Source organism: Coregonus lavaretus (assembly GCF_964263955.1).
Source record: "Coregonus lavaretus genome assembly, contig: SUPER_35_unloc_1, whole genome shotgun sequence".
NCBI classification, from domain to species: domain Eukaryota; kingdom Metazoa; phylum Chordata; class Actinopteri; order Salmoniformes; family Salmonidae; genus Coregonus; species Coregonus lavaretus.
In genome coordinates this window covers 3207624-3220536 of record NW_028167181.1, presented here as the reverse complement: position 1 = coordinate 3220536, position 12913 = coordinate 3207624, and the positions used below count along the sequence as shown (strand labels likewise).

Sequence of the window (12913 nt, the reverse complement as noted above, 5' to 3'; positions counted from 1 at the left end):
CCTCGGCTTAACCATCTTACCTCAGTGTGGTATGGCAGGCCATAGATGTGGTCTTTCTCTCTGAGAAGGCTGTCAAACTGACGGTGATTCAGGCTTCTGGATCGGATGAAATTAACAGTTTGGATGACCACCTTCATGACGTTATCCATCTTTAATGACTTGCAACACAAAGCCTCCTGGTGCAAAATACAGTGAAAAGTCAAAAAATCAGGTCCTCCTTTTGCAGATTGCACTTTCTCTCTGAACTTTGTCACAACGCCTGCTTTTTTCCCGATCATTGAGGGCGCACCATCTGTAGCCAGGCTGACAGCGCGGGACCAGTCCACTCCGACCCTGTCCAGCGCGCCGACGAGTGCGGTAAAAATATCAGCTGCTGTCGTTGTATCTGTCATCGGCACCAACTCCACGAACTCCTCGGTGACGGTCAATGTGTCATCAACTCCGCGGATGAAAATGGCCAGTTGTGCAACATCTGTAATGTCCGTTCTTTCATCAATTGCAACCGAAAACGCAATAAATGACTTTACTTTTTGCTTCAACTGGCTGTCCAAATCCACTGAAAGATCGGAAATCCTGTCTGCAACTGTGTTTCTTGTCAGGCTGATATTTACAAAAGCCTGACGCTTTTCAGGGCACACAATCTCAGCTGCCTTCATCATGCATGTTTTTACAAATTCACCCTCACTAAATGGTTTTGAAGCCACTGCGATTTCATTAGCAATGAGGTAGCTAGCTTTCACTGCAGCGTCACTGATGTCTCGGCTGTGAGTAAACACAGACTTGACCTACTTGCTCTGCCCCGGTATAAACAGTTTGCTTGCTTAACACAATTGCTATTGTGCCATCCAGTGGACGCAATTGGAACAGCAGTTTATTTTATTGAAAAATTGCAGCGCATTTTTATACTTTACAAAATCATCTCGCGGGCCGGATTAAACCCGTTTGCGGGCCTCATCCGGCCCGCGGACCGGACATTTGACACCCCTGGCTTAGACGGTAGTGTGTGCTGTGTTCACATGTCTTTAAACACTGAGTGAACAAAACATTATGAACACCTGCTCTTTCCATGACATAGACTGACCAGGTGAATCCAGGTGAAAGCTATGATCCCATATTGATGTCACTTGTTCAATCCACTTCCATCAGTGTAGATGAAGGGGAGGAGACAGGTTAAAGAAGGATTTTTAAGCCTTGAGACAATTGAGACATGGATTGTGTATGTGTGCCATTCAGAGGGTGAATGGGCAAGACAAAATATTTAAGTGCCTTTGAACAGGGTATGGTAGTAGGTGCCAGGCGCACCGGTTTGTGTCAAGAACTGCTGCTGTGTTTTTCACGCTCAATAGTTTCCCGTGTGTATCAAGAATGGTCCACCATCCAGCCAACTTGACACAACTGTGGGAAACATTGGGGTCAACATGGGCCAGCATCCCTGTGGAATGCTTTCGACACCTTGTAGAGTCCATACCCCGACGAATTGAGGCTGTTCTGAGGGCAAAAGGGGGCGCAACTCAATAATAGGAAGGTGTTCTTAATGTTCTGTACACTCAGTGTATGTATTTATATGTATTAATATTTATTCATACAGTACCAGTCAAAAGTTTGGACACACCTACTCATTCAAGGTTTTTTCTCTTTATTTGTACTATTTTCTACATTGTAGAATAATAGTGAAGATCAAAACTATGAAATAACACATATGGAATCACGTAGTAACCAAAAAAGTGTTAAACAAATCAAAATATATTTTATATTTGAGATTCTTCAAAGTAGCCACCCTTTGCCTTGATAACAGCTTTGCACACTCTTGGCATTCTCTCAACCAGCTTCATGAGTTAGTCACCTGGAATGCATTTCAATTAACAGGTGTGCCTTGTTAAAAGTTAATTTGTGGAATTTCTTTCCTTCTTAATGCGTTTGAGCTAATCAGTTGGGTTGTGACAAGGTAGTGGGGGTATACAGAAGATAGGCCTACTTGGTAAAAGACCAAGTCCATATTATGGCAAGAACAGCTCAAATAAGCAAAGAGAAACAACAGTCCATCATTACTTTAAGACATGAAGGTCAGTCAATACGGAACATTTCAAGAACTTTGAACGTTTCTTCAAGTGCAGTCGCAAAAACCATCAAGCGCTATGATGAAACTGGTTCTCATGAGGACCGCCACAGGAAAGGAAGACCCAGAGTTACCTCTGCTGCAGCCCAAATAAATGCTTCACAGAGTTCAAGTAACAGACACATCTCAACATCAACTGTTCAGAGGAGACTGCGTGAATCAGGCCTTCATGGTTGAGTTGCTGCAAAGAAACCACTACTAAAGGACACCAATAAGAAGAAAATACTTGCTTGGGCCAAGAAACATGAGCAATGGACATTAGAGCGGTGGAAATCTGTCCTTTGGTCTGATGAGTCCAAATTTGAGATTTTTGGTTCCAACCGCCGGGTCTGTGAGACGCAGAGTAGGTGAACGGATGATCTCTGCATGTGTGGTTCCCACCATGAAGCATGGAGGAGGAGGTGTTATGGTGTGGGGGTGCTTTGCTGGTGACACTGTTGGTGGTTTATTTAGAATTCAAGGCACACTTAACCAGCATGGCTACCACAGCATTCTGCAGCAATACACCATCCCATCTACGCTTAGTGGAACTATCATTTGTTTTTCAACAGGACAATGACCCAACACACCTCCAGGCTGTGTAAGGGCTATTTAACCAAGAAGGGGAGTGATGGAGTACTGCATCAGATGACCTGACCTCCACAATCACCCGACCTCAACCCAATTGAGATGGTTTGGGATGAGTTGGACCGCAGAGTGAAGGAAAAACAACCAACAAGTGCTCAGCATATGTGGAAACTCCTTCAAGACTGTTGGAAAAGCATTCCAGGTGAAGCTGGTTGAGAGAATGTCAAGAGTGTGCAAAGCTGTCATCAAGGCGAAGGGTGGCTATTTTGAAGAATAAAAAATATAACATATATTTTGATTTGTTTAACACTTTTTTGGTTACTACATGATTCCATATGTGTCATTTCATAGTTTTGATGTCTTCACTATTATTCACAATGTAGAAAATAGTAAAAATGAAGAAAAACCCTTGAATGAGTAGGTGTCCAAACTTTTGACTGGTACTGTATGTGTATTTATATGTACGTATGCATATGTATTAATATGCATAAAAGCATGTACAGACACAGTAGTATGTGGTTTTGCATCAGATATGGTGTGGCCCCAATGCTGTGTGTATGGATCCATCTGGCTCTATCCACTCTGGGGGGCAGCGGTGTGTGTGCGCGTATGTGTGTGTCTGCGCATCAGTGAGTGCGTCCGTCCGTGTGTGTGTGTGTGTGTGTGTGTGTACTGGGACGCAGGGCAGCCTTCTGGCTTGGTAATTACGCGGGCAGTTTTCCCACTGAGACTAATCATGGTGGTAATCTCTTTAAAGGAAAGGGTAATCCAGTCTACTAAACTTTATTTACTTATTACAGGGCATTACACACACACAGTCACACACACAGACACACGCCAAGGGAACAAATGACAAGACATGTCACAACACACACAGGGAACTGTACGCAGAGATGCAAAGGGAGTGTGTGTGTGTGTTCGTGTGCTTAGTGGACTCACCTGTGTGTAGAGCCAGGTGTCTGGAGAGGGTCTGTTGCCTGCCGAACACCTTGCCACAGACAGGACAGGGGTAGAGCTGCTGACTGCTTAGTATCCCCTGGGACATCCCGTTCCCCCCCGGCTCTCCACCAACCTTCTCTGGGTCTGGAAACACACACACACAGAGTACCGTCACCATCACAGTTCACCATATTTGACTCACAACTTTCTCATAACCTCCCCACAACATTTGCACCAGGAGGTGAACTGAAAGTCCACATATTGTAGGAAAGCAATCAGCAACTGAAACGGAATGGAGTCCAACCTTGTTTCATATTAGTCCAACTCCACTCAAACCCTCACATCTTTCTCATACCAACAAACACTATAGCCTTCTCAAGTTCTTCTCAATCTTTCTTCCTCTCCATGCTAATCAGACTATACCACACTGTGCCCCTTGCCCCTTCCTTATCCCTCCATACAGTACACCTCTGTGTGTGTGTGTGTCTGTGTCTGTGTCTGTGTCTGTGTGTGTGTGTGTGTGTGTGTGTGTGTGTACCCTCCATCACCCATGAGTCCTAAGCCCTCTCTAGTGTGTGGTTGTCCATGCTAATCAGACTATATAGTAATACACTACCACACTGTGCCCCCTGTCTCACCCAGGGATACAGCAGGGAGAGAGGGGGAGAGAGAGAGGGAGGGGGAGAGAGAGAGGGAGGGGGGAGAGAGAGAGGGAGGGGGGGTAGAGAGTATGAGAGAGAGAGGGGTAGAGAGAGAGGGCATAATAGAGAGAGAGAGAGGGAGGGAGAGGCAGGGAGGGGTGAGGAAACGTGAGAGAGGGAGAGAGAGTGAGAGAGAAAAGGGAGCACCTTCTCACCCGACAAGAAGAGATACAGAATTAACCTTCTGATGAAGGCACGGCTCTCAATTAGGATTCCATGCCACTCCTCCTCATCCCCCTCTCCTCCCCTCCATCGGGTAAATAAATAAAAAAGTGGACAGGGTGGGCTTCCGTCATCGACACAATGCAGCTAGTCTCAAATGGACGCCTGGCACCACACTACCTAGGATCCTATTGTTCTCAATGATTAGACAAGGTAGGGGGAGAGTGGACTGACTATACCGTACTCCACACAGGATGGCCTTTCACATAGGGACATTTAATAGGGAACACTGGAAATCACCCCTTTACAGTCCACTATTTACCTGCTGTTAGCTTATAAATAACAGTAAAATGGTAAGTACAGAAATGACTGTACCCATAGAATTAAATATTATTATATTAGTATATATTTTAAATAGTATTATATTGTATATTTATGACTGTACTGAACGATTACTTTGTGTCTTTGGCATTTATTAGCCAAAATAAGTACCACTAGACCCAAATACCTTTTGGTACCAGGTACTGAAGTTGGTGTTGTCCGAGGTTGCAACAGTAACCAAGGGGGGCGGGCTAAGCAAAGGGTCAATGGTGTTGAATCTTTGAGGTAGAAAACCAAAAAGTGCCCATTGTTACCACCTAAGGAACTGGAATGTTTTTCTTTACAGTTAAACAAACACATGTCCCAAAAAATGATTCCCTTCTACTTTCACAACATACATCCTGAGTTCATTGTAAACTAGATAAAACATGTAACGTTAATCTACTGTTAAACTACAGCATTGGGCTTGGGGAGCTCTCTCTCTCTCTCTCTCTCAGGGAGGAGTAAGAGGAAGGGAAAGAGTCCAGAGGGAGGGATGCTAAAATACTATTCCATATTTATCTGCCTGGACATGTGGTGCTGGGAAGAGAAAAGAGAGCCTACTGTGTCTGTAGCTACCTGGAGTGAACTGTGGGAATCTCTCAGTGAATGAGCAGTACACACCATCATAAAACCCCTCACGTCAATGCACACCCTCCTCCACACAAAGCTAAACTAAATATTTTCCCTCCACAAGCCTGTGCCCTGATGGTATTCTACAATATCAGTAAAGTGGCTATACAGTAATAATACCACTAGTAATAGATTCCTTAGTTGTCGTCCTACTGTAGGGACTGAGTCACTCCTCATAAGGGCCCCTGGACCTGCCGTTCTCTCTGACTCACAACCTGACATACCAGTGGGAGTGCGACGCCTAGCTGACCAGTGTGTGTGTGTGTGTGTGTGTGTGTGTGTGTGTGTGTGTGTGTGTGTGTGTGTGTGTGTGTGAGTGTGTGTCCCTGCATGTGAGGTGGCACACGCACCATGCCTTGGTGGAGACAGGTTTAAGGCAGAGTAGAGGGGAGGGTGTGTGTGTGTGTTGGTTTATGTGTGTGTGTATGACTGTGGGTGTGTGTGAGTGTACTTATTAGTACACTTATCAGTATGACCCCCATGAGTACTTGACCCCTTGAATCAGTGACCCCTTGAGTAGTGATACTCTGAGCTCTATCAAAGATTCACCAAGATTCACCAGTCTCACTTGACAGGCTTCACCATGGTGATGCCCCACCACGCCGGTCTCAGATTGGCTTCTCCCTTACTCTTCCTCTCAGTACTGAATGGGCACAGAAATCCTTAAAGGGCTTGTATCTCATCTCCTCAGACCACATAATCACATTAGCTGTCCTGAGGAGGTGAGCGGCTGGGCGAGGCAGGGTCGGGCGGGGGTCATCCAGGGTGACTGGAGCCCATGGACAGGGCCGAGGGGCCATCCTTGGGTCACGGTGACCCAGCAACCCCAGCCAGAGCTCTGATATTCGGGCAATTAGAGGGCCGGCGTGGGCCTTGAAGTGGTTAATGGTTTAATTAGTGTTATTAGAGCTAGAGAAAGAGGGAGAGAGGGATGCACAGCCTCCGCAAGGCTGGCTGGAGCTTGACCCGGGGCAGGGGGAGAGGAAGGACAGCCGCCACCGTCACCACACACACACACTTGCTGTAAACAGCCATAATTACCGCCACACAGAGATGGACACATTTTCATCAATGTGGAAATGTATGGGCAAAGTGGTACTACGCACCACTCATTATGAAATCCAACCATGCAACTGTTTGAATTGTCCTAAAGGGGATTCTCAGAGTAACTGTCTGGATAATGAGTGGTGTTGGAGAGATACTGGGAAACTGGGTTAATGGGAGCACTGGGTCACTACCCATAGCACAGAACACAGCTGTGTGACTGACTGCACCCCTAGGACAGCTGCAGCTGGGCAGAGGGAGAGAGAGAGAGGGGTAGAGAGGGAGGTATGGAGAGAAGGAGGGAGGGAGGAAGGGGATAGAGGGAGCAGGAAAAGAGAAGAGTGCAAGCGAAAGCAGAGAAAAGATGGTTGAGAGAGATATGAAAGGGGGGATCGAAGGAGACAAGAGAAAGAACTGGGCATTGGGAAGAGAGAGAGAGAGAGAAAAGGCGAGAGAGCGATAAACGAGAGAGAAAGAGCGAAGGCAAGGGTCTGCACGTTGCACCCAGGGAAGGGAGACAGTCATTTGGGCGAATTAACTATCAGGACACCCTTGACACATAGGAGCCAATCTGATTTTAATTAACTGGTGGATGGTGGTGGAGGGAGAGACGGGTGAGGCTGGCACAGGCTAATTACCCTCTGTATCTCTGCCTGCCTGCCGCAAGCACCACAGGGACAGCCACAGAGCCGCGGAGCATCCCCATTCCAGGGCCAGGGGAGGGGAGAGAAGGGCAGGGCAGGGAGCCCCAAGGCTGGGTAGATGTGTGAGTGAGACGGGAGGTGGAGGGATGGAGGAAGAGGAATGGAGGAAGAGGGGTGGAGGAAGAGGGGTGGAGCAGAGAGGGTTGGCCAGAGTTGAGGCCTTGTGGCTGGGTAGATGTGTGAGAGAGTGAGGAAAGGCCTGGGGAGGTGGAAATGTGGCTGAGGAGGGTGGGAGGTTACTGTACTCAGCTGTGAGGGCCAACCTTCTGGCATGTGTACATTATGAGTGTGTGGCTCACTATAGAAGTCTGCCCACTGAATTGCATCTGTCTGTCTATCTATCTGACAGTAAGTGTGTATGTGTCTGTCTATCTGTATGTGTGTGTGTGTGTGTGTCTCACCGTGGAGGGCTGTCCTAGCAGAGGAGCTGGCCTCTGCGGGGGAGGAGGACTTGGAGCGCTGGCTGAAGGGTGATTGTCTGAAGCGTTCGTCCAGGAAGGGGCTAGGAGCGGACACAACCACAGATGGAAACAGTCAGAGAACACACAGAGCAGTATCATGCCAGAACAGGTCACTAACTAACAAACAAACAAATGCTTATGGTAAAATATGATATCAATAGGCAATCAATATGATATCAAGCATTTCTTTTATAAAGTTGCAGAGTTCCAGGCCTCCCAATCTCGATGATAAACCAGAAGCCGTATACCAAAAAAGACTAACTGTACAAATAGCAGCTAAGTGGAAAAGAAGCCACTATATTCATCATGTCGAATGGTCGCTGGTTCGAATACCCGAGCCGACAAGGTGAAAAATCGGCCGATGTACCCTTGAGCAAGGCACTTAACCCTAATTCGCTCCAGGGGCGCCGTACTACTATGGCTGACCCTGTAAAACAACATATTTCACTGCACCTACCCGGTGTATGTGACAATACAACATATTTCTGTTGTTGTCTTACCTGCTTATGCCCACCATGTTGCTGTCTTTGTGGTCGTTGGCTTTGCTGACTTTTTCTGCAACACAAAAAACATCACAACATCAAAGAGGGTCATTAACAACAATGAGAAATCATTAACAAGCCTTTTGTGGTTATGATCGAACCACGAAGCGGTTTTTCAGGGCATATTATGACTGTAAGTCGCTTTGGATAAAAGCGTCTGCTAAATGGCATATTATTATTATTATTATTATTATTATTATTATATTGATTATTCAATGTGACCTAGTGGTCAGTTTTGGTCTGATACTGATTTAAAGGTGCAATCTGGGATCTGGGAATCTGTTCAATGGTCAGTCCATGCATTTAGAGCGCCATCTATGAATTTGAGAGGGGTAACATTTCCCTAACCATTTTGCTGAAAGACGAATCCCAGATTGTAGCGTATAGTAGCACTGTGGTCATAGTAACATAATGTATTAAAACCCAGGGAAGTTGCATGGTTGTCCCGCTGCCTTGGCATATACTGTTTTAAGTGGTCAAAGTCAAAGAGATCATATTCAATTACTAGAGGGGCTATGTCATAAACCCTCAAAGTTCCAGAATGGTATAAAAATGGCAGCCATTGTGGTCAGGGAGAAATCCAAACCAGTCTAGATGGAATTAATGGCAGTAGAGGCATAGCTGATGCAATTACTGCTTTTACTTAAATGTTTCTGCATAAGTAAGGCATGTGATATCAGAAAATGTGTTAAATAATGAATTTTAGCCTAAAACATTGTCATATAATTATAACGTTTGTTCAGGTTTTAGACTGTATAAATAGCCTATGAAATATATGTAAACATTTACATTTTAGTCATTTAGCAGCGCTCTTATCCAGAGCGACTTACAGACCATAAATGTCTCAATGTTTGTTTTCTTGGATACAATATCAGTACTTGTTGCATTTACAACTTGTCCTATCGTCAACTGATTTCAGCCAGTGGATTGACGGCATTGTTTGTATGGAATGTTGGCATATTGGCAGTTAGTTTGAAAAATGATTGGAATCATTCCTGTTAAACTGGCTAACAAACACTGTGCAGATAATCTACAAAATTATTGTTTTACACAATATCTTATCATCACAGCACACTGGTTGACCAACTCCATGACCAAAATGGCTGACATTTTATGCTGTCATAAGACCTTTCATGTCCATTAAAGTATTCTAATTCCTAATTCTATGGTCAGAGTAATAAAACCCAGGGAAGGTGTTTGATTGTCCCTCGGCTTCAGCAGCCTACTAGTGATGACCTCATCATAGCAGCCTCTTGCTCCCTGGGTGGCACTGCTCTAGTCGCCCCCCCCCCACCCACCCCCTCCTCTCCCTAACACCCCACTCCGCCACACCGCTCGCCAAGGACAGAGGTCTCTCCGCGTTGCCATGACGATGCCGCACGGGGAGAAATGTAAGGGGGGGGGGGATGGGGATTGAGAGAGGGGCGGAGGGGGGCTAGTGTGTGCAGCCAAGTGTGCTTGAGCCGGCATGTTTGAAAAGGAGTCGAGGAAGAGAGAGAGAAGGAGGGAGAGAGAGAAGGAGGAGAGGAGGGAGGGATGTGGGGGAAGACAGGCACTTTGCAGACACTGCTCCCTATGGGGGCTTGAGTGCGTATCGGTCTGTGTTTTTTTGTCACAATTTCCGAGGTGCTACTGTATAAGGCATTTAGGCGTAGCAATCAGAACTGGGGGTCTAGAGCTGGACGGCATGGCCTGAGTCTCCTGCACCCCCCCCCCCCACAACCCCCTCTTGGGGGACGCAGGCTCCACTTCAGAGCTCTGTCATCAGGCAATACAAACAGCTGTCTGCCGTCTCAATGTCATGGTCACGGCCAAGTAGAGAAGAAGTGTGTATAAAACCTACAGAGCACATTACAGGTAATATATAGTGTCCCCTAACCGCAGAGCCTCCAGAGGATGGAAGAGAAACAGAGATTTTATGGCTAACTATCACACCATGTTTCAACGTTGACACTGAGGTGCCACAGAGAGGTGTGTGTGAATGTAGTCAGGGAGGTGTGTGTCGTGTGTGTGTGTGTGTACATGTGTGTGTATGTTTGAGAGATTGTGTGTGTCGTATGTGTGTATTAGAGCTGTTGTGTGTATGTATCATAGAGAACATTGCGCACCTGATAGTTGGAAGAGGAGCTCGGAGGCCATTTTGACCGATATGTCCTGGGAGAAGAGGTCTTGCTTCTGGGGGCGGGACAACGCCTCAGGGAGGCTGGCCATTGGCTCACTCTTCTCACATGCACGTAAAGTGCTGAAGGCCAGCAGGTGAGAAGGGGGCGGTGCCGGGTCGCTGGGCGGGTCCACCTCCATAGGCTCTGCCTTCACCGTCACCTTCTGGTAGTGGGCAGCGTCCTTGTTGCTCTCTGGGGGAGGGGATTGGATGAGAGGACAGTGAGTAACAGGGTTGAATCTATGCGTTCCTGTGACAACTCCTAGCTACACTGAGTATACCAAACATTAGGAACACCTTTCTAATATTGAGTTGCACCCCCCCTTTGCCCTCAGAACAGCCTCAATTCGTCGGGGCATGGACTCTACAAGGTGATGAAAGTGTTCCACAGGGATGCTGGCCCATGTTGACTCCAATGCTTTCCACAGTTGTGTCAAGTTGGCTGGATGTCCTTTGGTGGTGGACCATTCTTGATACACACAGGAATAAGGGATCATAAATTTTACCTGGATTCACCTGGTCAGTCTATGTCATGGAAAGAGCAGGTGTCCTTAATGTTTTGTAAATTTAGTGTATATATTAGGGAGGGAAGTCATTTGCCTTATAGTTTGAGAAAAGCCAGTTCTGTTTTAGCCAAAAGATTTATAATATATTTATACTGCATACAACTCTACTGGCTTTCCTCAAAGATGACTAGTAAGTGGATATGATTCCCGGTAATGTCCTAATCTCTGCATTTTACAGATGATTCATGGATGTGTGTCTCATCCTCAAAATATAGCTAGCTAAGTTTATTTATTTACATTTACGTAATTTATCATACAAACCCTACATAGACTTCATATTACCTCATTGATGTTCAAAGATAAATAACCTTTAAAAAACCTTGTTAATGCCTTGAACATACCCTGAGGACATTCTGTACATTTAATCAGATACAGACAAGATCTCTCATTCCACTCATACTTAAATCTTCATCCATCACAAGCACTCTAAACTACGGAATGTCCTCACTCAACCTCTTCGAAGTAATACGAGTCTGAATTCAAATGAAAATGTTTGGAATTCCAAAAATGTTAATGAAACCATGTAATAAAAACCTGGGCAGTAACATCCATTCAACCCCTAAAGCGTTCCGTTCCTGAGTGGATATTGTCTAGTTGTGTGATTATGTAGGGCTAGAGGGCATCACCACACACTCGCTCAGGAAGCTAGGCAGCTAGTACAGGTTCACTGGTGTGTGTGTGTGAGTGAGAGAGTGTGTGTGTGTGTATGTATGTATATACACTGCTCAAAAAAATAAAGGGAACACTTAAACAACACAATGTAACTCCAAGTCAATCACACTTCTGTGAAATCAAACTGTCCACTTAGGAAGCAACGCTGATTGACAAATTTCACATGCTGTTGTGCAAATGGAATAGACAACAGGTGGAAATTATAGGCAATTAGCAAGACACCCCCAATAAAGGACTGGTTTTGCAGGTGGTGACCACAGACCACTTCTCAGTTCCTATGCTTCTTGGCTGATGTTTTGGTCACTTTTGAATGCTGGCGGTGCTTTCACTCTAGTGGTAGCATGAGACGGAGTCTACAACCCATACAAGTGGCTCAGGTAGTGCAGCTCATCCAGGATGGCACATCAATGCGAGCTGTGGCAAGAAGGTTTGCTGTGTCTGTCAGCGTAGTGTCCAGAGCATGGAGGCGCTACCAGGAGACAGGCCAGTACATCAGGAGACGTGGAGGAGGCCGTAGGAGGGCAACAACCCAGCAGCAGGACTGCTACCTCTGCCTTTGTGCAAGGAGGAGCAGGAGAAGCACTGCCAGAGCCCTGCAAAATGACCTCCAGCAGGCCACAAATGTGCATGTGTCTGCTCAAACGGTCAGAAACAGACTCCATGAGGGTGGTATGAGGGCCCGACGTCCACAGGTGGGGGTTGTGCTTACAGCCCAACACCGTGCAGGACGTTTGGCATTTGCCAGAGAACACCAAGATTGGCAAATTCGCCACTGGCGCCCTGTGCTCTTCACAGATGAAAGCAGGTTCACACTGAGCATGTGACAGACGTGACAGAGTCTGTAGACGCCGTGGAGAACATTCTGCTGCCTGCAACATCCTCCAGCATGACCGGTTTGGCGGGTCAGTCATGGTGTGGGGGTGGCATTTCTTTGGGGGGGGGGGGGGGTCGCACAGCCCTCCATGTGCTCGCCAGAGGTAGCCTGACTGCCATTAGGTACCGAGATGAGATCCTCAGACCCCTTGTGAGACCATATGCTGGTGCGGTTGGCCCTGGGTTCCTCCTAATGCAAGACAATGCTAGACCTCATGTGGCTGGAGTGTGTCAGCAGTTCCTGCAAGAGGAAGGCATTGATGCTATGGACTGGCCCGCCCGTTCCCCAGACCTGAATCCAATTGAGCACATCTGGGACATCATGTCTCGCTCCATCCACCAACGCCACGTTGCACCACAGACTGTCCAGGAGTTGGCGGATGCTTTAGTCCAGGTCTGGGAGGAGATCCCT

At 46.6% G+C, this 12913-nt stretch overlaps 1 protein-coding gene across 1 annotated transcript in view; it reads right to left on the bottom strand.

Moving 5' to 3' along the window:
* Positions 1-12913, bottom strand: part of znf827 (zinc finger protein 827) — an 87588-nt gene that overhangs the window by 18374 nt on the left and 56301 nt on the right. The window contains exons 6-9 of the mRNA XM_084188678.1: positions 10338-10583; positions 8188-8242; positions 7628-7728; positions 3623-3766 (exon numbers count right to left, since the gene is read on the bottom strand). Of these exons, the coding sequence (XP_084044804.1) occupies positions 3623-3766; positions 7628-7728; positions 8188-8242; positions 10338-10583 (546 nt within the window). The remainder of the gene's footprint in view (positions 1-3622; positions 3767-7627; positions 7729-8187; positions 8243-10337; positions 10584-12913) is intronic.